Source organism: Pteronotus mesoamericanus, unplaced genomic scaffold, assembly GCF_021234165.1.
Source record: "Pteronotus mesoamericanus isolate MK-2021 breed Mesoamerican mustached bat unplaced genomic scaffold, CSHL_Meso_final contig_84, whole genome shotgun sequence".
NCBI classification, from domain to species: domain Eukaryota; kingdom Metazoa; phylum Chordata; class Mammalia; order Chiroptera; family Mormoopidae; genus Pteronotus; species Pteronotus mesoamericanus.
This window is the reverse complement of record NW_026555267.1, coordinates 7,550,498-7,571,375: the sequence shown is the minus strand read 5'-3', so window position 1 is coordinate 7,571,375 and position 20,878 is coordinate 7,550,498. Positions and strand designations below refer to the sequence as shown.

Sequence of the window (20,878 nt, the reverse complement as noted above, 5' to 3'; positions counted from 1 at the left end):
GGTTAAGAAAAGGCGTTTTGCTATTGTTGTTAGGGCTTACGTTCGCTGGTACATGTGGTAATTACAGTTACATGCGTGTGATAGGCTTTTTTTTTTTTATTTTGGTACTTTGTTTCACGTAGTTCTGGCTGAGGTCTGTGGAAGTTCGTAGTTGGTAGGTGAAGGGTTCAACTGAAACTGCTCACTCAGTTGAAAGTCATTTTGTTGATAAAAAGTCAGGGTAAGATGGGGGGTGAAAGAAGTAAGCGGTGTCTGAAGTTGGGTTACTTGGTTCTGTTCTTTTTAATCAATTGGCAGCTTTCTTGTTTTAATTGGTACCATCGGGCCTTTGGTTTCTCTAATTTTTTTCCTCATCACAATTTAGCGAGGTGTTAATGTGGGGCCTTGGGTCCTCTTCCCGATCAATACACACTATCATGATTATCCCTGTCCCCGCTCCTTATGCTTTCTGAAGATTAAAAGCAATTTTTTAGCATACTGGGGTGGTGAAAATAATTTGCTTTACTGCAACATTTTGTAAACGTTTATGAAGGCAGTTGCAGTTGCTTTTTAGTTAATCTATGTACTTTTGTGACTGTGTGCCTAATGAAAGCTTTTGTTTTTCCTTTTTTAAAAAAGTTTGCAATAGTAATACATGGAAGTTTTAATTTTTTTCTCCAACATGAGTTTTCCTAGTTTTGTCTCAGGAAATGTCCTGTTATTTGCACTGATCCTGGTATTTGCTTTGCAGGAATTTATGTTGATGAAGTTAACTCTCTGGGCCAAACAGCACTTTTCATTGCAGCATTATTAGGCCTTCCAAAATTAGTTGATATTCTGGTGGATTATGGATCAGATCCAAATCAGTAAGTACAGTAGCATTGCTATCTAGAAAATTAATCATGTATGCTGTTAAAATGAGTTGGTGCATTTGGAAACTAATTTGACAAAATAATTAAAAGAACTTTACTAACATATCAATAAAATACAATTGTATATATATCTTGAAACATCTTTACTAATGAAAGCAGTTTTACTAGGTCCTAAGAAGTAAGCAAAACTTATTAGTCATTCATTGATTAGTGATTAATAGCATGTTTGCATATTTCTACCCCAGGTTATGATTTGTATGATTCATTTAAGCAGTTTAATACACCCCACGACCAGGTTTTTACCACTAAATATACTTAGCATCACTTTGTCCAGGTGATTTTTGTTTGGCTCTTGCAGTTGTCGTTTATAAAGAATTTGTGATTAATAGTTGTTTCAAATTTCAATATGGAACAGCAACACGATGAAATGAATCAACTTCACCAGTGAACATCCCTATTCTTTGTGTAACACTTTTGTTTTTCCCAGGGCCTTCTCAGGCACTAACCCCTCTAGATCTTTGCAGCCCAATCCTCAACAGGTAGGGGACAGCATGTATTTTTACAGTTTACATTGCACAGAACCAGAAACGGGGTTTGATTGCTTATATGATTTACATGATTTGGCCTGATTTTCACAAGAATGCCTGAATATGAACAATCATAAAAGTCATATAGTAGCTTTCCCATATTACATAAGGAAATCCTCTGTAATATACTTAAAAACAGACCATGTTGCCCTAGTTGGTGTTGCTCAGTGGATTGAAGCACTGGCCTGTGAACCGAAGGGTCACTGGTTTGATTCCCAGTTTGGGCACATGCCCAGGTCCCCAGCAGGGGGCATGTGAAAAGCAACCACACATTGATGTTTTTCTCCTCTTCCTCCCTCCCTTCCTCTCTGTCTAAAAAAACAAAACAAACGACCATATTGATGTTGGAAAGTTTTTAAATTTTTTTTCCCTGTTACAAGAGTGCTTGCTTACTGGGAGAAAACTTGGAAGTTTGTTAAAGTAAAAAGAAAGAAAACATTCAGTATGGGAATTCTGTAACCAAGAGATAGTGCAAGGAAAATTTTGCTGTGTTTCCATCTGGAATTTCTCTGGACTGACATACACTCTGCTGTCTCTGCTGTATTATTTAATTTCAAGGTCAGAACTCTAGGGCTCACTTACCTGCTATTTGCAGATAACAGACATTATAGAGACATTGTCACAAGAGAGAAATGGTCTCTGGTTAGGTTGTGCTTCACCAGCCTGACCCCAGGATGCAAGAAATACAGAGAAATTTTTTCAGGACAGTCCATGTCAGAGGTTAGAAGGGGTTAGAACACTAATTTGGAACCATACCCACACCTGTGTGTGACCCTCAACTCTGCCTTTTTTTTTTTTTCCCTCACCTGTACCTTGGGAAAGGATACTGCCTTTAAGGGTACAGGTAAGGATGGAGAAAGGAGATGCTGTAAAGCTCATGTTAGCATAGACCAGGTGCCTTCCAAATGGTATGATGATAATACTTATCACCAAAGGTCGTCTCTGTAGAAAAGGAGCCCCCTGTCACCCACTGAATTCTCCCTGCCTCTGTGGAAGGGAGGAGGGTTGCCATGGACACTCATTGTATCCCTCTAGGCGCTGCTTTGATGGAAGCACCCCTGTCCATGCAGCTGCATTTTCAGGCAATCAGTGGATCCTCAGCAAACTGTTGGAAGCTGGGGGTGACCTTCGACTCCATGATGAGAAGGGTCAAAAGCCACAGACCTGGGCCCTTACAGCTGGGAAGGAGCGCGGCACTGTGGTAAGGCTGGACCCACACTGCAGCCACATCCAAGGCAGAGTACAGGGCTGGGAGTCAGGATCCCAGGGGCCTGAGGTTGGTCCTGGGGACAGCACAGGCTTACAGCCATGTTGCCGTTGGCACTGGACACACAGGTCTGGGCTGTGCCCACCTTCCGGCTGTGGAACCTCAGGCAAGTCTAGAAGTGAACCTTTCTGGTCATTCCTTTTTTGGGAAGGGAGAACAATTATAATTTTGTTTGATCCTTACCTAGTAGTTACCACACATCAGACATTGTAATTAAATTAGTTAAGTATTAACTCATTTTATGTTCACAACAACCCTTCTAATAAGATACTATGTCTTATTAACTGCATTTACAGATGGGGAAACTGAGTCCTGTTGACATGAAATAACTTTCCTGAGGTCACACACTGGCAGGTGTTATGTAGTCTAATGAGGACTAAATAACATAAATCTAAAGCATGAATGGCATGCACTGTACTGGGAATGTGGAAGGAAGTGGGGGGAGGTGGACAGAATTTTCTCCCCTCTCCTCTCCCTCTGGTTCTCCTGCTTATTAGCTGTTGGGCCATGGACAAAGAATTTTACTCTCCCTGCCTCAGTTTCTTCATCTGTTAAAGGAGGGAATTGGAGGACATCTTTGCCAAATCATCTCCCTGAAAACATTCCATATATTTAGAAAACCACTCAGGCCCCTCCCTTTCCTGTCTGGGGGGCTCCTGGTTCCTCAGACCATTCAGCCACTCCACAATTCCACTGAAGGGCTGGTGTTCACTAGTCTTGCCTGCACTGAGCATCTCTGTGGTGTTGCAGGTGGTGGAGTTCATGCAGCGCTGTGCCGTGCACATGCAGGCCATCATCCAAGGCTTCTCCTGTGACCTCCTGAAAAAGATTGACTCCCCTCAGCGGCTCATCTGCAGCCTTCCCCGGTTTGGGGGCCTCATGCAGGGGTGAGTGCAGCCTCAAGCACAGTGGAGTGTTCTGCATCACCCCAGCCTCTCTCATGGGACCCCTGCAGTGGGCCACATAGGGCCTTTCCAGTATCTGGCCCACCCATGGGGATGAGCTCAGAAGGAGAAGATGCGGCCACTGAAAAAGATAGCCAGAGGAGCGCCTTTGGCCGTGCCCCCCTTCCAGGAATGTCTGGGAGAGATGAATTCTAGGCTCCAGTGGGAACCACGCTTTGCTTAGCAGAGCAGGAAATTTTCAGGTCTGGGAAGCTTAGCAGAAAACCCTCAGAGCCTCTGGGTGGCCTCCCCCCCCCCATCTTAAAAGCATATTTCTTTACTACTAAAGTTGCAAAAAACCACAAATGCTTAATTTACAGCCCCTCAGGCTATTTTAAGCTGGTATGAGAGACTAGCAATAGCTGGGTGCGTAGCTGTAGGAGGTGGGCCCCCCCGCTCAGAGTTATTTTAAATTCTTAGGACTCTGTTGACTTAGAGTTTGTGTTCAGAGAATCCTTTTCATTTTGATTTTCTCTAATGGTATCTCTTTGTATAATCAGGATGGCTAGACTTATCACATTCTTGAAGGCTCCCCATCCTGTCCTTTTCATGCACATCCTGAGTCCTGACTTTGCTCTGATGACCTGGATGCCACTGGCCTCTCAGGCGAGATGAGTCAGAGATTCCCTTGAGGACCAGTTACACCTAACTCCTCTCTCTGCTGCTACTCTTGTCAGTCTTGGTTCTTTAGCCAGAATCCAGGACAGTGTATTAAAAATGGACCTTGGGCTGTGTTCCTCTCTGCTATAAACCCCTTTTAGGGTCTTTCCCATGACTATCAGGATAAACTCCCAAATCCCTCATCTGGTCTCTGTGCCCTGCTTGGTCCAACTTCTCCCCACTCTCACACCTCCTGCCCTGCCAGTGTTTGAATCTTGCCAGACTGAGTCCTTACTAACTGTCCAGGCCTAGTTCCTGCTACTACTCTGTAACCCCAGGCTGGCATGTTTCCCCTGTCTGGCTCCACTTTCCCCATCTGTAAAAAGAGAAAGTTGGACAAGATGAACTTTATGATTCTTTCCAACTTTGACCATTTTATTCATTATCTATTGCTGCATAATGAATCACTCCCCCACTCTACCCCCAATTTAGCAGTTTCAAACAACAATGTATGTCTGTATCTCACATAATTTCTGTTGGTCAGGAATTCGGGCGTGGCTTACCTGGGTGGTTCTAGCTTAGGGTTTCTCAGGAAGATACAGTAGAGATGTCAGCTGGGGCTGAAGTCATCTGAAGGCTTGATTGGGGCTAAAGGATCCAGTTTCAGGATGGTGCACTCTCGTGGCTGGGTGTTGGGTTTCCCCATCGGGCTGCTGGAGTGTCCCCATACTATGGCATGCTGGCCTTCTCCAGAGCAAATGACCTAAGAGAGATCAGAACAGAAGCCCTGGGGATTTACCCTTGGAAATCATACCACTCTGTCATTTCTACAATAACGTGTTGGGTTAGCAGATCAGTCCTGTCTGACTTGTGAGGGGCTACACAAGGGCATGGCTGCCGGGAGATGAGAATCACAGGTGCCCTCTGAGAGGCTGCTCCATGATAACAAGTCAAGTATTGAAGACAAAACCCGCTGCACATTCTGCAGATTTGATTCATCATCGTTCTTCTGGATATGGGTGGTTAATCCTTTTTTTTTTTCTTTTAAAAATATTTTTAGAAGCCCTAATGGCTCTCCTAACCGACCACTTAAAGCTGGAGTCATTTCCGCCCAAAATATCTACAGCTTTGGCTTTGGGAAGGTAAGAGGTTGCCAACGACAGCCAGTGTTTGTGGGAATAATTGGAGAGTTACCTGGCTCTGGTTCTGGACTTGTGTCCCTCAGCTTTGTCCAACTCCTCTCCAGAGTGTTTCTTCTTCTCCTTACTTCTCCCTGTCCCAACTCCTCTTCCTCCTGCTCCTTCTCCTCCTCCCCTTCCCCTTCTTTTTCTTCTTCTCCTTTTCTTCTTCTCTGCTTTTGCAGGACAAGTGCATCTTACTGTTGTTGTCCTTACTGAAAAAAAGGTGAAAACCATACAGAAATCCCTTGAGTGACCTCGGACTAGATTTGGGAAGTTTGGAAAATGATCCTTTAATTCCCAAAGAAGGCGCCAAACATGGTCTCCCTGTAGAAGGCAGGGGGGTTATTTGTGATGGGTCTTGCCCTCCCAAAGGTATATGAGTGTTGTTGGAATACCTTTAAAGACTTAACATTTTAAACTGAGGGATGTTTTGAAGAAAAAAGAGTACCTTTTGGATCCTTGAGTCTGCCTGTCAAAGAAAGACAGTTGGGAAATGTTGCTGGGTGGCTGGGTGATGTTTGCCAGCAGCTCAGGCTCCAGCCCTGAGCCTGTTGCTTGTGCCAAAGTAACCTGGGGTGGGATGGGGGAAGGAGGAACATTGGCTTTGGCTACACCCAGACTTGGGTTCTGAGGGGGCTCCAGAGGCACATGAGCCCCCTCAATGCTTTAGGCAGGTGTTTGACCTCTTCCCATGAGTCCCAGTTTCCTTACTAGTAAAAAGGGAAGGATATTAGAACTTTCCAGGGTTTCTAGAAAGATCAAAGGTAGTATAAAGAATAATGTCTCTAGGGGTTTTCAGCAAGTTGGTAAATAGCCATCATTATTTTTATCTGGCTAATAAGATTCTGGAGGTATTTTACCTTTTCTCTTTTGTCCTCACAATTTGAAGCTGTGCTTTGCTTTCAGTTTTATCTCCCAGGGGGATTGCAGGTGGCCTATCTAGGATCATTTCCAATACTTGGAGAAAAGGAAGTGATTCAAGCTGATGATGAGCCTACCTTCTCTTTCTGCAGTGGCCCCTACATGGTCATGACCAAGTAAGCAGGAGTGGCCCATGGGAGTTCTGATTTAGTCCCCTGGGAGGTATGGGGAGGTGTGGGCATTGTGCACCTTCCTCTAGTGTGGAGGGTTTCTAACCTAACACTGAGGACATATGTCCAAATCAAGGGTTTTCAACCTGGACACCGCTGATGATGTATTTGGTTGGATAACCTTTGTTGGTGGTGGCTGTCCTGTGCATTGTATGATATTTAGGAACATCCCTGGTCTCTACTGTAGATGCCAGTAGCAGCCCTCTTTGCCATCCCCCTCCAGTGGTGATTGTAAAGACCAGAATGTCTACAGACATTGCCAGATGGCCCCCATCGAGAACAACTGCTCTGAAGGATTTCTCATGACTGTGTTTTAACCTCCATGTTTTCTAGAGAGTTTGAGCAGCACAGTTGTAACTACCTGGCCTCTGGTAGAGGCCAGAGGGTATTGATGTGCCCATAGAAGCTGGAACGGTTTTAGCTGCAGACCTCACCAACCAAATGCAGCAGAGGCGGCAGTAACAGAATTTGCTATGACAAAAGTCCCTGGGAGATCTTACTTGTCTCCTACGGGGTCACAGGAGTTGTCCTAGCCAAGGTTTCTTGGCCACTTTGAACCTGGACACTTCCCTGCTTAGAAGAAACACCCTTCTGAAATGGCCTCTGCCAGACTCAGACGGCTCTCTGTCTCCTGCAGTTATGTTCCTGTTTTCCTGCGCAGGCCACTGATTTGTCGTCAGGTCCCTTCCTCCTCTCTATCCACTGCTGTGTCCTCTTCCCAAGTCACCACTGTCCCTCACCCAGACTGGCTTCCCCTTCTCCAGACCACCCCTGCCCTACCATTTTCGCACTGCTGGTACCACTGTTTTGCTAAAATACAAACCTGTTTGAATTACTCCCTTGCTTCAATCTTTTAGTGACTTCCACCTGTACTAAGTTCCTCGAGGTACCTTAGGGCCTGGGAGGAGGAGGATGGAAGACCCAACAACTACTTCACAGTTTCTGTATAAAGACTACCGTGATCTCAGGCTGGAGAACTCCTCACTGAAGAACTGGCAGCTCACGCCCTTCTGCTCAAACTCTCTCCTTCCCTTGCAGCCTGGTGTGGAATGGGAGCAGGGTCACAGTGAAGGAGCTGAATCTCCCCACCCACCCGCACTGCAGCAAGCTGAGGCTGGCTGACTTGTTAATTGCTGAGCAGGAGCACAACAGGTGAGAAGGAAGCCCAAGGGCATTACATGTCTAGGTTCTTTATAGACTCAGGTTCAGGGCTGTTCAGGGCTCCCTGGGGTGTGGAGACCAGCTTCCCTCAGCCTCAGCATTTCCTGACTACTGGTTGATTTGACTTCCAAGGGCTGCCAAGAAAGAACAAGAGGAATTAATGAAAAGCCTTCGGGGTAAGGATGGTGGTGGTGAGGAAGTCGGTTCTGTTGGCTGATTGACCCCCTATAACTCCTGTCTGTGATGGCCCAGCCTCTGGGCCCACTGGTTCTCCTGCTATAGCCCCTGAGGCCTGCTCTGTTTTCAGGCCTGTGCCCATCAGGACAGCATGTGCTGCCCTGACTTCATAGACATAGCTGTGCACAAGATCCATACGTTTGAAGGACTGTGTGTCTGCCATTGAGAACCTACCTGTGGGTTGCAGTACCTTAGGGTGCATGTGGCTCCAGGGTAAGTCCTTCAGGTCTTGCTGGAGTGTGATCTGTGGTTCACGCTAGTGCTACTGAGGCCTTGGAATTGACCCAGGCTCCTTGAGCTCCTTCCTGAGAAAGTCACTCAACTCCTGCAGTAGGTGTGTCAGAGGCCAAACCTTTCCCTTTGGGGAAGTCAGACTAAAGGGACCCAAGGAGGCTGGAAGGACTCATAAGCACAGCATGGACTTTGACATGAGACTGAGTGGCATGTGTGACCTTGAACAGGTTCCTGACATCGCCCTGACCTTGGTTTCCTCAATTCTAAAATGACTATAATGATTCATTTCTTGCAGGTGGTGGTTAGGATGGAGGTGATGTATGATAAGTGCCTTGCTCGGTAGCTCTTAGTGACATTGTCATTGATGACTCCAAGCCCTAAGGGTGTTATCAGTGAGGCCATAGATTCCACCAGCTGAGACCCCACCACCCCATTCACTCCATCCTGGTTTTTTTTTAGAAAAACATTGTATGCAGAATGGTATTTATTTAGAATGTGTTCAAGGGGCCTTGAAGAAAGGCACGCACCCATTTTTTCCATCATGGCCTTCTTCCCTTTGCCTCATCTGAAGCTTCTTTTGCAGCAAGTTGCGGCATCCCCACCTGCTGCAGCTGATGGCTGTGTGCCTGTCCCAGGACCTGGAGAGGACCCGCCTGGTGTATGAGCGCATCGCCATCGGCACACTGTTTGGTGTCCTCCATGAACAGGTAAGTGGCTGTTTCCATGGATTTTTCCATTGCTGCCCTCCCTGCTTCTCTTCCCCTTGCCTGTGCAGGAGAGTTCCCGTTTGTGCATGCATGGAAAATAAATCTTTTTTACTGTTGTTCCTATAGTTGTATGCCCCAACTATGCCATAGTTGTATATTTTATTATCTTTAATTTAATCTTTATTGTATTTTTTTCACATCACCATTTAGTTTCCTTATACTTCCTTTCCCCCAGCAATCACTACACAGTTGCCCATGACCATGAGTCCTTTTTCCTTTTCCTTTTTTCCTCAATCTCTCCATTCCCTAACCCCCCCCACCCGCCCACCTACCTGTTGTTCTGCTCTCCATCTATGAGTTTGTCCCCATTTTCCTTGTTAGTTCAGTTCATTAGATTCTACATATGAGTGAATCACATGGTATTTCCTCTGACTGGCTTATTTCACTTAGCATAACGTTTTCTAGGTCCATCCATACTGTCACAAAGGGTAAAATTTTCTTCTTTATTATGGCCAAGTAGTATTCCATTGTGTAAATGTCCCGTGGTTGTTTTATCCCCTCATCGATTGCTGGACGGACACTTGGGCTGCTTCCGTATCTTGGAGATTGTAAATAATGCTGCAGTAAACATAAGGGTGCTTATGTTCTTTCAAATTAGTATTGGAAGATAAATTTTAATTCTTTACTTCATGGTGGCTATATAACACACCATATAGGCTTAAGTGCATTCGAACTACTGTGGTTTTAATTATTGTTAGTCTTGCTTTTGTACCAGACATCTAAGAGCTTAGCAGACCCAGAAGACACACAGACACATACATTTCTAGCTAATTAATCAAATAGCCACTGATCTTATTTCCCTGTGTTTTCATTTGTGCCCTGCAGGACGTTGAGTATAGAGAAAGGCTAGTTTATACACAAGCTTTTATCAGTCTCTTTGGTTTTCCTGGAGTCAGGGAGAGTGTATCTTCTCTGGCTCACAGATTCCCTGATAAGTGTACTTTGCGCTGAGATGTGGCTTCAGAGAGGTCCTGAAAACTCTTTTTCCCTCCATGATTTTGTTCTAAAGACCCTGGACAAGATTGAGAAGAGGCTCTCCAGGAAGGGCCCTGCCCCCAAAGTGGCTAGCCAACCCTCCAGCCTGAGGACCCCCTGTTAGTGTCCTAGTTTCCCTTTCCTTTACTTGGGTGAGGGCATTAACTTGAAAAGCCACTGCTCTGGGAGAGACGCGTTATGACTTTAGCCATCTGGGTACATAGGTGTGAGTGATTTTCTGTCCTCTTAGGATGAACTTTCTAGGTCATCTGACTGGAGTAGGGGCTGGATTGGTCCTTTAAGCTTCCAAGTTCTCCCAGCAGCACAGGTTTGGCTGAGGGTTGAGGGACAGGGCAGATATACTGCTGGTGACAGTGAGCCCACTGTGGATGCCCTTTCCAAGCCTTGAGGACTTTCTCTCATTTTTCATGTTACGAAGACACTGAGCTGAGGGAAAGGAGTCCAGGTTTGGAGCCAGGGGGCCTGGGTCAGTGGGACCTTAAGCCAGTCACTTAGCCTTACTGAGAGTTAGGTCATGTAAAATTGGGACACTAGGTAGCTGTGAAGATCCACTGAAAAAATTTTGGAAGCTACTAAGCATTCTGTAGTGTTGGGACCCAGCCCCTGTATTCCTGGCCAGTTTACCTCTTGCTTGCAGCGGTCCCAGTTCCCCCTGCTGCACATGGAGATGATCGTGCACCTGCTGCTCCAGATCTCCGACGCTCTGAGATACCTGCATTCCCGGGGGTTTATCCACCGCTCCCTCAGCTCCTATGCCATCCACATGGTCTCCACAGGGGAAGCGAGGCTGGCCAATCTGGAGTACATGCTGGAAAGGTAGGTACAACCTTAATCATGATTTCCAAAGAGGAGCTCCCAGGGGACCCTTTGCTGTAGAAAGAGAGAGGTCCAATCTGGGCTGGGCTCCTCCTCATTGGTGGGCCAAAATGTGGGCACGAGGTTTCCCAAATGCTCTGTCTGCCAAGGTTAGAGGGACTCTGGGGAACTACTTCTTCTTTTTTTTTTTTAAGGATTTTATTTATTATTTTTAGAGAGAGGGGAAAGGAGGGAGAGAGGGAAATAAGTGTTGTTGCCTCTTGCTTGCCCCCTACTGGGGATCTGGCCTGCAACCCAGGCATGTGCTCTGACTGGGCATTGAACCGGCCACCCTTTAGTTCACAGGCTGGTACTAAATCCACTGAGCCACACCAGCCAGCGCTGGGCAGCTTACATCTGCTGAGGACATTCTCATTTTAATAAGCAGAAGTGCAGATTAGCCAATGTATGTAAATGCTCTAACTGTCTCCTACGAAGTTTTCAGTGGCTTAAGACACCCGAGGCATGTTCCTCACTCATGTTGCATTCTAGTATGTGTGTTCTGCATTCCTCGCACCCATGACCCGCCATACCCCAGGCCGTAGTCCCCCCTGTGCTGTGTGCATTACTAGTCAGTGAGCAAGAGAGAGTGTCGTGGGGCATACAGTGGGGTTTAATGGGTAGGTCATTGCTTCCTGCTTTGCAGTGGCCACAGCCTAGGATATGTGCCATTGCTGTGCATCCTGGAAGGAGAGGAAGGTGATGGTGTTAAGCCTCATAGTCCTGGACCCAAGTGGTACTAACGATGTTCCCTGCCCTCAGCGGTCTCAGTGCAATGAGGGAGGCAGTGATAAAAACAACACCCTCATTCAAGGATTGGTGGATGGGCTTTGTTTCCTGTTTGACAGGAGTCACATTCCTTCTGAGAGCTGGGGGCTGACCCCCCATTTCTGGCCTGTAGGCTCTGGGAGGCAGAGCATTTCCCCTGCACTTCCTCACTGCCCTTCACAGCTCTGAGCCTTTGGCCTGTGCTGGCTCTCCTCTGCTGTGAGGCCTCAGCTGCTGGGCAGATCCCTTGCTTAGAGCTGCCTACTTCTGCTTACCTTTGTCCCCACCCATCCACAGTCACTGAGGCTCCCCCCACTCCCAGTCTCAGCAGGTCTTTGCTTCCCACACACTTGTAATTTACTTCTCTCACTGCAGGAAAAGCTGGAGGGCAGGCATTTCTGTTTCATCCGTTGCTGTATCTCAGACACCTACAAGGCCTTTGCACAGCAAGCATTCAGCATATGTTTATCGAGTGACTCACTTCCCCGTTGTGGGTGCCCGTTGTGCCTCTGCCTGGGGAGGAGAGCCAGGGCCAGATTGTGCTTGACCTTGTGGGGCTTCATGAAGAGTTTGAACTTTATCCTAAGAACACTGGGATGCCATGAAAGGGTCTTTTCTGAGCAGGATGGTGTCATGAGTCATTTACAAACTAAGAAGATCCCTCTCCCTCCTGTATGTACAGGGGTCACGATTGGACAAGAGAGGCAGGGACAGGTAGGGTGACTGGAGCAGTGCCATGTGGGAACTGGTGGAGAGGCCAGACCACTATCACCAGTAGAGCTGCTCAGCCTCAGATCTGGTCCATTCTCAGTCCCAGGTAAAACCTTTCCGTTTTTAAAATCATTGCCTACAAGACTAAGTCCAGGCATTTTGCAGGTGTGGAAGCCTTCCAGGGTGGGGCTTCACCCACAGTGTGAACCTCATCACTTCCCACTCCCTGCCTGGCCACCTAAAGCCACTTTCCGTCCATGTCATTTCACAGTGTTGCTCCTCACATCTGCAGTACTTAGAACTCACCTGTTTATCCTTTTAAACTCACTTCAGACAGTCTCCCTCTACGTCCCATAAAGCCTGTTCTGAAGCCCTATCCCCACAGCACTTGAGTTGGTGCCACCAGCAGGCAAGCTCTGAGAGGGCAGGGACCATGGCTCATTCATAATCAGCACTCAGCTCAGGACCTGCCACCTAGTAAGTGTTCAGTAAATGTTTACTAAGGAATGGATGAGCCTAGATGAAAGGAAGACTGGAAGTGGTTTAGAACAGGGTGGATCACTTTGGCTGTGTATTTAGGAGCAGTGAGTGGGGCCTAAGGGGCTTTATACTGATACTTGCTCTTGATAGCAAAGGCTTTTCATGGGGGGCTTTGACAGAATCCAGGCTGTTTGCCAGTAATGGAGTGCCATCTATTGTCAACATGGAGGTATAACAGTTTCTTCTGTTTGAGCTCTCAATGGAATTATGAATCCTAGAGTGAAATGGGGCTTTGGAGAGGCCCAGCCCAATCCATCCTTTTACAGATGAGGAAACAGAGGCCCAGGGAGGTGAAGAGATGGTGTGGTAACCCAGCTGTGGCTAGAACTAGGCGGTAGAGGGCGTTTCCTGGCTGTAGGGGCAAGATGGGGTGGATGTTGAAGGTAGGAAGACTAACTAGAAGGCCATAGGGCTGGGTTTGGTGGTGACCAGGAAATCAAAATAGAAGGGAAATATGAGGTGTACTGAGGATCTGGGGTCCACAGGCTTGTCGAGGGAGAGTCTGGAAGGTAACTGGGTAGAAAGGTGTGGATTCTTTTTTGGGCTTGTTGATCTCAGAATGGAACTTCAGACAGAAATGTCAGCAAGTAGTTGCATCCATAACAGTGTATCTATCCTTTAACAGCTGATAACACCAGTTGACTGTACAAGAATCCAAAATAGCTTCCAGTCCCACGTTTATTTTTGGTAACACTCTATTTGAGCAGATTGGTTTCTTGAATGTCAATGTCAAGGGTAACACTCCATCTCTTGGTGTAGAAATAATACAGCAGTTTATCCTGTTATTCAACTTCTTAATGGAATCTTGAGAGCTGGAGTCATCTTTGACAGTGGTGACACGTAGCCACAGTGAAATGTAATTTTAATGACATCAGAGCTAAAGCCCAGAAAAATAACGGCCCTAGAGTGCCAGTCAGAAAAGAAGCCCTCCCTCCCACGCTCATCTAGCTTCAACAGAGAGGGAAGAGGGATTGTAAGAGAGGAAGGTAAGTGGAAGTAAAAGATGAAGAATATAAATCCTGGTTGTAAGTGTCTTGTCTTTTGCTAAAACCTTAGACAGGCTTGAGAGATCTGACAGACAAGTTAGGTGACTGTTGCACTTGGAGAATCACCCACAACATAAAGAGCCAAGCATGCTAGGTCCTCAGAATATGTCACTGAGCATAAAACACTCCATTGCTTTTCCTGCGATATTAATGTAACGTTGGCTTGTGTATCCCTGCTGTTCACACTGTACCAGGCTCCATCTAACTTATTTAGCAATGCAACTAAAAAGTCACTTTCAGCTTTTATAACTTCATGGCTTCCTAAACTCACATCTGTCAAAAGCTCTGCTAGAAGGAATATTATTTAGGGATGTTTATTCAAAGTCTTAGAAGCCCATCTCATCCCGTATAAATCTATATTTAGATAGAAGATAATCTCCCAGGAATCTTTCTCTTTTAACCTCTCTCTGTTCTTTAAGACCCAGCAAAACCCACGTAGCTTGACAACGGTAAACTAAGCAAAGTTTTTAAACTGACTATAGATGCCTCTCTGAGGAGCCCCTGAAGAATTTGTAAATGAGGGGAAAAAAACTGGGCTCCAAGAAGTAAACTGTGAAACTAAACACACCTAGGTCTCTTGTCTGTATAAGCAGTGTTGCTTAAAAACATGGAAGCTCTTCTAAACTCTACAGGACTCTAATGTGAAGGAGTTAGTCACGTACCGGAAGAACTAATGTGGTCTAAGAACTGGTGGTCACTTGCTTTTTAAAAACTTAATTCTTAATTGTCAACCAGCAGTCATCACGTCTTTACCAAATGCCTACAATAATGTCCATGTTAATTCCTAACTTCCATAGTACTTTATTGCTCATAAAGTGTTTCCACACACAGTCTCATTTGATGTTCATGACAGCTGAGTGCAAAAGTCAGTGCTGACCTCACTCTGAGGACTCTTGTCTTGGAATACGTTTGGGACACTCTGACTTGGTTCTCAAGAAGTCTGGTTGGGAAGTTGAGTATTTCTTTTGAAGATTTTATTTATTTACTTTTAGAGAGAGGGAGAGGGAGAGAGAAAGAGAGGGAGAAAAAAAATCAGTCAGTTGCCTTGCACTTCCCCAACTAGGGGCTTGGCCTGCAACCCAGGCATGTGCCCTGAGCAGGAATTGAACCCATGACCTTCCAGTTCGCAGGTCAGTGCTTAATCCACTGAGCCACACCAGCCATGCCTGAGGTGTTTGTTTGTTTGTTTGTTTGTTTGTTTTTAATAAATTTTTACTTACTGATTTGAGAGAGAAACACACACATTGATTTGTTGTTCCACTTACTTATGCATTCATTACATTAGTTGATTCTTGTATGTGCCCTAATTGGGGATTGAATCTGCAACCTTGGCATATCAGGATGATGCTCCAACCAACCAGAGCTATCCCACCAAGGGAAAGTTGAGTTATTTAAGCAAATCTGTGAACCTTTGGGTGCTAAACTGAGGAGGGCTCATTCCTAAGAGGGCAGAGTTCAGAAAAGAAGCAACAACAGGGAGCTGGAGGAGTCCTAGAAATTTTAATAAAGCAGCTGGGGCTTCAGGAGGGTCTTGAAAGATTCTTAGTCAAAAGTCAGCATCGAGGCCCTGGTGTAAGTGTAGGGGGTCAGTGATCAGGTGCCTGCCTGACTTCATGGAGCTGACTCTGGTGGAGGGAGGACAGATAATAAATAATAAGTAAATGAACAAGAAATCTAGATAATAACTGCTCTAAAGCCAGTAAAAGGGGGGCTACATTAAATTAGGTAGTCCAGGAAGGCGTCTCTGAGGAGGTGATTTTCGAGCTCATAATACCTCTGTTATAAGAAGCAGCAGTCATGCTGGAATCTGTGGGCCGAACGTGCCAGGCAGAAGGAGCCACCAGTGCAAAGACCCAAAGTGGTGATATGCTCGGCATGTTGGAGAAGCTGAACGAGGGCCCCTGTGATGTGAGTGGAGTAAGTGAGCAGGAGAGATGAGCCAGATTAGGTGGGAGGAAGGGCAGGGCCCCCTGGGTAGGAATGGAGAAGAATTGGAATTGCAGGTGTTGGAATAGCAGGCAGCTTGGACTAGCTCAGGGTCTAGCTGAGGTTCCAGAAGCTCAAGGAGGTTGCTAGTCTTCAGAGGCAAATGTTTACAAACGTACTGTACAATAGTCACAGCAATCCTTTAAGACATGAGCCCTACCTTGTGCTTCCTTTTGTAGCCAGGACAGAGGTGTACACAGGGACCTGACTGGAGTGCCCCTGCCGACCCCGCTGTACAACTGGGCTGCCCCAGAGGTGATTTTACAGAAGGCAGCCACAGTGAAGTCGGACATCTACAGCTTTTCTATGATCATACAGGAGATTTTAACAGGTAGATCAAAGAGTGCATTGACTATGACCAAAGTCCCTATTCTTAGGTCGGATTCCCTCCCCCCAACCCAAGAGTGACTTAGTTTTATGAAAATGCAGATCATAGGAAAAAGAGATTTCTTCAAGGAAATCTCTTTCTGTTTGTGGAAGATAGAAGATAATCTCCCAGGAATCTTTCTCTTTTAACCTCTCTCTGTTCTTTAAGACCCAGCAAAACCCACGTAGCTTGACAACGGTAAACTAAGCAAAGTTTTTTAAACTGAATATAGATGCCTCTCTGAGGAGCCCCTGAAGAATTTGTAAATGAGGGGAAAAAAACTGGGCTCCGAGAAGTAAACTAGGAAACTAAACACACCTAGGTCTCTTGTCTGTATAAGCAGTGTTGCTTAAAAACATGGAAGCTCTTCTAAACTCTACAGGACTCTAATGTGAAGGAGATAGTCACATACTGGAAGACAGAAGGAGTGCTTCAAGAGAGTGACATGCACACCTCCCGCCCCATACACCCATAAAACCACATCTACTGAGAGGGGTGCGAGTCAGCCCCCACTTAGCCGTGTTCACAGTTTCAGAGGCAAAACCACACCTTCCTTTAGAGGAGTGCATTGGGCAACCCAGCCTGACCCCATGAAATACTCCTATGGTCCCCAGGTCTATCATGTGTACATGACCCTGAGACTACTCTCTCCGGTTTCTAGAGCAGGGATTTCCCTGGTGAATGGGTGAAGTGGCTTTTCATTTGTGATTGGGCTTCCCAGTAGTTTTTCTCCAGAAATTCATGTTTAAAGGGGTTGGGTGACTTGACCAAGGGTACCCAGTTTCATCGGATATCTTCATGTTACTCCTTCTGACTTTTTCCTTGACAGACAACATACCCTGGGATGGCTTAGATGGCTCTGTGATTAAAGAAGCCATAGTCTTGGGAAATTATTTAGAAGCTGACTTCAGGCTTCCAAAACCTTACTATGATATTGTTAAGTCAGGCATCCAGGCCAAACAGAAAGACCGAACTATGAACCTTCAAGATATCCGGTATATCCTGAAGAATGACCTAAAGGTAAGCTCTGAAGCTGTAGGAGTTTATTTCTGCTTGTTCATCTCAGGAGAGTAGGGAGTTAGAGAGCAAAAAGCAACCAGAGGTCAAGTTATAAGAAGTTTTGGAAATCCTCATTTTATTACACCCTTACTGTGTTCCTGAGAAAAGCTTAACTGCCTAATTTGGGGAGGGCAGCAAGGAATTGATGAGGGAAGCCAGGGAGGGTCAAGGCATAATAGGGGCACCCTGTAGGCACAAAGCTAGATTCAGTGAATGGCAGCTATTGTTTAAAAGAATCACAATGAATTAGCTAATTAGGAATACAGTCAGTCTACCCAACAGGAATAAGAGGGACTTTATTTGATACCTAGATCTGTTTCAGAAACACCAGTGACATTCAGATGATTGCAAATATGTTCTTAACAATATTTCCCTTGTCACAGGATTTGATTGGCGCCCAGAGAACTCAACCAACCAAGAGCCCCATGATGCAGAGATATGGACCCCATCCTGATGTCAATGTCTCTCTGGGACTGACTTCAGAACATCCAAAAGGGACCCCCAACTTGGAAGTGAAAGAGCTGAAGGAAGCAGGTATGGCCTTCACCCACAGGTTTTGGCATGAATATGTTCTGAGAGTTATAAGCTGCAACTAATCAATTCTTCCAAACTGTACATGTCACTTACACTGCAAAAAGATGGGTGCCTTAGGGGAAAAAAGAAATCCACATCCTTGAAATTATTATGTTAAAATTTTTTACCTCCATATATATATACCTTGGTTGGATCCAGAACTAAGCAATAGCAAGCAGTTAACATCTAGCATGATACCCTTAGGAATTTATCTAATTGCTTCAAAAATAAAAATGATATCTTAATTTAAAACTATTATACAAAATTTGACAGTACAAAGACTAAAATTACTTACCATTTCAATTCTGCTGGTTAGAAATAATTTGTTAAAATTTGGTGTTTCTTTTTTCCTGTAGCCTTACTGCTTTTTATTTTTATTTAATATTTTATTTATTTATTTTTAGAGAAAGGGTGAGGGGAGGAGAAAGAAAGGGAGAGAAACATCAATGTGTGGTTGTCTCTTGCATTCCCCCTCCTGGGGACCTGGCCTGCAACCCAGGCATGTGCCCTGACTGGGAACCGAACCTATGACTCTTTGGTTCACAGGCTGGTGTGCTTTTTAAAGATTTTACCCTGGCTGATGTGGCTCAGTTGATGAGTGCCAGCCTGTGAGCCAAAGGGTCACTGGTTCAATTCCCAGTCTAGGGCACATACCTGGGTTGCGGATCAGGTCCCTTTTGAGGGGTGCATGGGAGGCAGCCACGGGTTGATGTTTCTTTCCCTCTCTCCCTTCCCCTCTGTCTAAATATAAATAAAGATATCTTAGTTCTCAAGAAGTCTCGTTCATCTCAGGAGAGTAGGGAGTTAGAGAGCAAAAAGCAACCAGAGGTCAAGTTATAAGAAGTTTTGGAAATCCTCATTTTATTACACCCTTTCTGTGTTCCTGAGAAAAGCTTAACTGCCTAATTTAGGGAGGGCAGCAAGGAATTGATGAGGGAAGCCAGGGAGGGTCAAGGCATAATAGGGGCACCCTGTAGGCACAAAGCTAGATTCAGTGAATGGCAGCTATTGTTTAAAAGAATCACAATGAATTAGCTAATTAGGAATACAGTCAGTCTACCCAACAGGAATAAGAGGGAGTTAATAAATATAGAGAGTAAATAAGTATAAATAAAGATATCTGGAGAAGCCTCCAGAATGGCCCCCCAGGCTCCTCCATCCTGTTCTCTGTGAACCAGGGGTGATGGGTGGTCAGTCCTGGAATTACTTACTGAGGTCTTGTTGCTCCCTTGATGCAGTGGCATCTTAGCCAGTGTCTACTTTTATCAGATGCTCAACAAGAGCGTAACTTTACTGATGTGAATATTCAAACCCTCTTGTATATAAAGAAAGCTGTGAATCTAGTCTTTAAGATTCAGGGGTCTATAATTTCCATGTCCTGACTGTTATGCATTTTTTGAAAGTTGAATATTTAATACATTGGTAGGAATAGAAGGAATGCATCAAGGATTAGAATTTTATAATATACATTAGATAGTTATGTAAGTGGTGTTCCATTTTTTTCCAAAGAAATTTCCCCTGTTTCCCTGTCTTTGCTATATTCTTCAAAGCAATAAACAATAATTACTACTCTTATAGATAAACTATTCTGTTGTGTTGGGCAGTAGACATAACTTGGTGTGTCAAGTCATTATCACCTCCAAAACCTCCCTTTCATTTCACTGCACAGCCTCACTACAGTTAGAAAATACCCTCCCCACCTCTGTGAGTGTATCTGGTAGTCTTCCACACCTGGGAAGGGAGGGCGAAAATAGAAAGCTTCTTTCTGTGCTCTCACATCACTTGAGCAACCACCACAGATGCTTAGCTGCTGCATTTAATCATTTAATCATGTGCATGTTACTGCTCTTTTTAACAGGCAGTCAGCTTCATTCACCAAGGGGTCCCTGTTCTCCCAGCGAGAAAGCAACACCAGATCCTTTGGTCTCAGATCCCAGTGCGATGGCTAGGGGGACTCAGAACCAAGATGCTCCTTCTCCTGCTTGCTTTGTGGCAGAAAAGGCCAGGAGTCCCAGCCCAGGTCAGCCAAGCCTCTGCAGCTTCGAAATCAATGAAATCTACTCAGGCTGCTTGGACATGGAAGGTGACAAAGAGAAAGAACCCCCAGCAGTAGGTGCATCCCTCGATGGGGCTAGCCCGGACCAGGGAGATGAGCTGAAGTCCCTGGAAGAGGAGCTGGAAAAGATGGAGAGAGAGGCATGCTGTTTTTGTGACGAGGATGAGAGATCTTCCGAAGCTGACACAGAGCTCTCCTTTGAGGACTGGGACTGGCAAAATGGCTCATTTAGTTCACCCAGCCTACCTGAGGCAGCCAAGGAAGCCAAGGGTGACGTGAACAACCGGTCCATGACCGAGGAGTACATCAGTAAGTGTGTGCTGAATTTAACCATTGCACAGGCAATAATGCGCCAGAATGACGATTTACTGGGGAAAATCGAGCAGAAATTCAATGAGTTTGAGACGATACAGAAGGAGCAGGAGGAGCGCATAACTCTGTGGGCTTCTTCAAGAATGTTTCCTAATGTCCGTGACTTGCCTGCAGCCGTGGGCCCCCCATCTTCCATTTATATTCCTCCTATTTTGCAACTGCCAGGAGGCCAGTGGCCAGATGCTGGTGGCAATTGCCCGACCCTAGCAAGGTCTCCAGGAACAGTGAGAGACTTTCAAGGGGAACATTTTGGCAGAAGGTCCAGGAACAGAAGTGGCTGTAGCTGGAAACCTTTCACCGCTTTCCCTCAAGTCTCTGAAGAAAGCACTGGGGACCCTTTAGAAAAGAGCCATCAGGTAAAGCTCAGACGTGGGAGGTGGGGCATCTGAGCAGGACCTGGAGGTGGGTTGAACGTTGCTTCCAACCCTTATGCAAGGACGGACAGAAGTACAGCCAACTCATAGCAAGGTCCTCTTAGCTTTGGAAAATAAGGCCTCTAGGATGGAATTCCAGAGTAGTAACTCTTCATCTCCCATTCCAAACCCAACACGCAGCTCATGTCCTTTTCTGTAAATTCCTTGCATCAGGTTGAACCATATGAAATTATTGTTTTATATGTAAAAATAATC

General features: G+C 45.6%; 1 protein-coding gene across 1 annotated transcript in view; it reads left to right on the top strand.

The window, feature by feature from the left end:
- Positions 1-20,878, top strand: part of TEX14 (testis expressed 14, intercellular bridge forming factor) — a 74,721-nt gene that overhangs the window by 9,745 nt on the left and 44,098 nt on the right. Inside the window, exons 2-13 of the mRNA XM_054585483.1 lie at positions 731-845; positions 2,474-2,639; positions 3,456-3,592; positions 5,310-5,391; positions 6,337-6,467; positions 7,560-7,673; positions 8,737-8,860; positions 10,554-10,732; positions 16,002-16,153; positions 17,019-17,209; positions 17,632-17,782; positions 19,680-20,473. Of these exons, the coding sequence (XP_054441458.1) occupies positions 731-845; positions 2,474-2,639; positions 3,456-3,592; positions 5,310-5,391; positions 6,337-6,467; positions 7,560-7,673; positions 8,737-8,860; positions 10,554-10,732; positions 16,002-16,153; positions 17,019-17,209; positions 17,632-17,782; positions 19,680-20,473 (2,336 nt within the window). The remainder of the gene's footprint in view (positions 1-730; positions 846-2,473; positions 2,640-3,455; positions 3,593-5,309; positions 5,392-6,336; positions 6,468-7,559; positions 7,674-8,736; positions 8,861-10,553; positions 10,733-16,001; positions 16,154-17,018; positions 17,210-17,631; positions 17,783-19,679; positions 20,474-20,878) is intronic.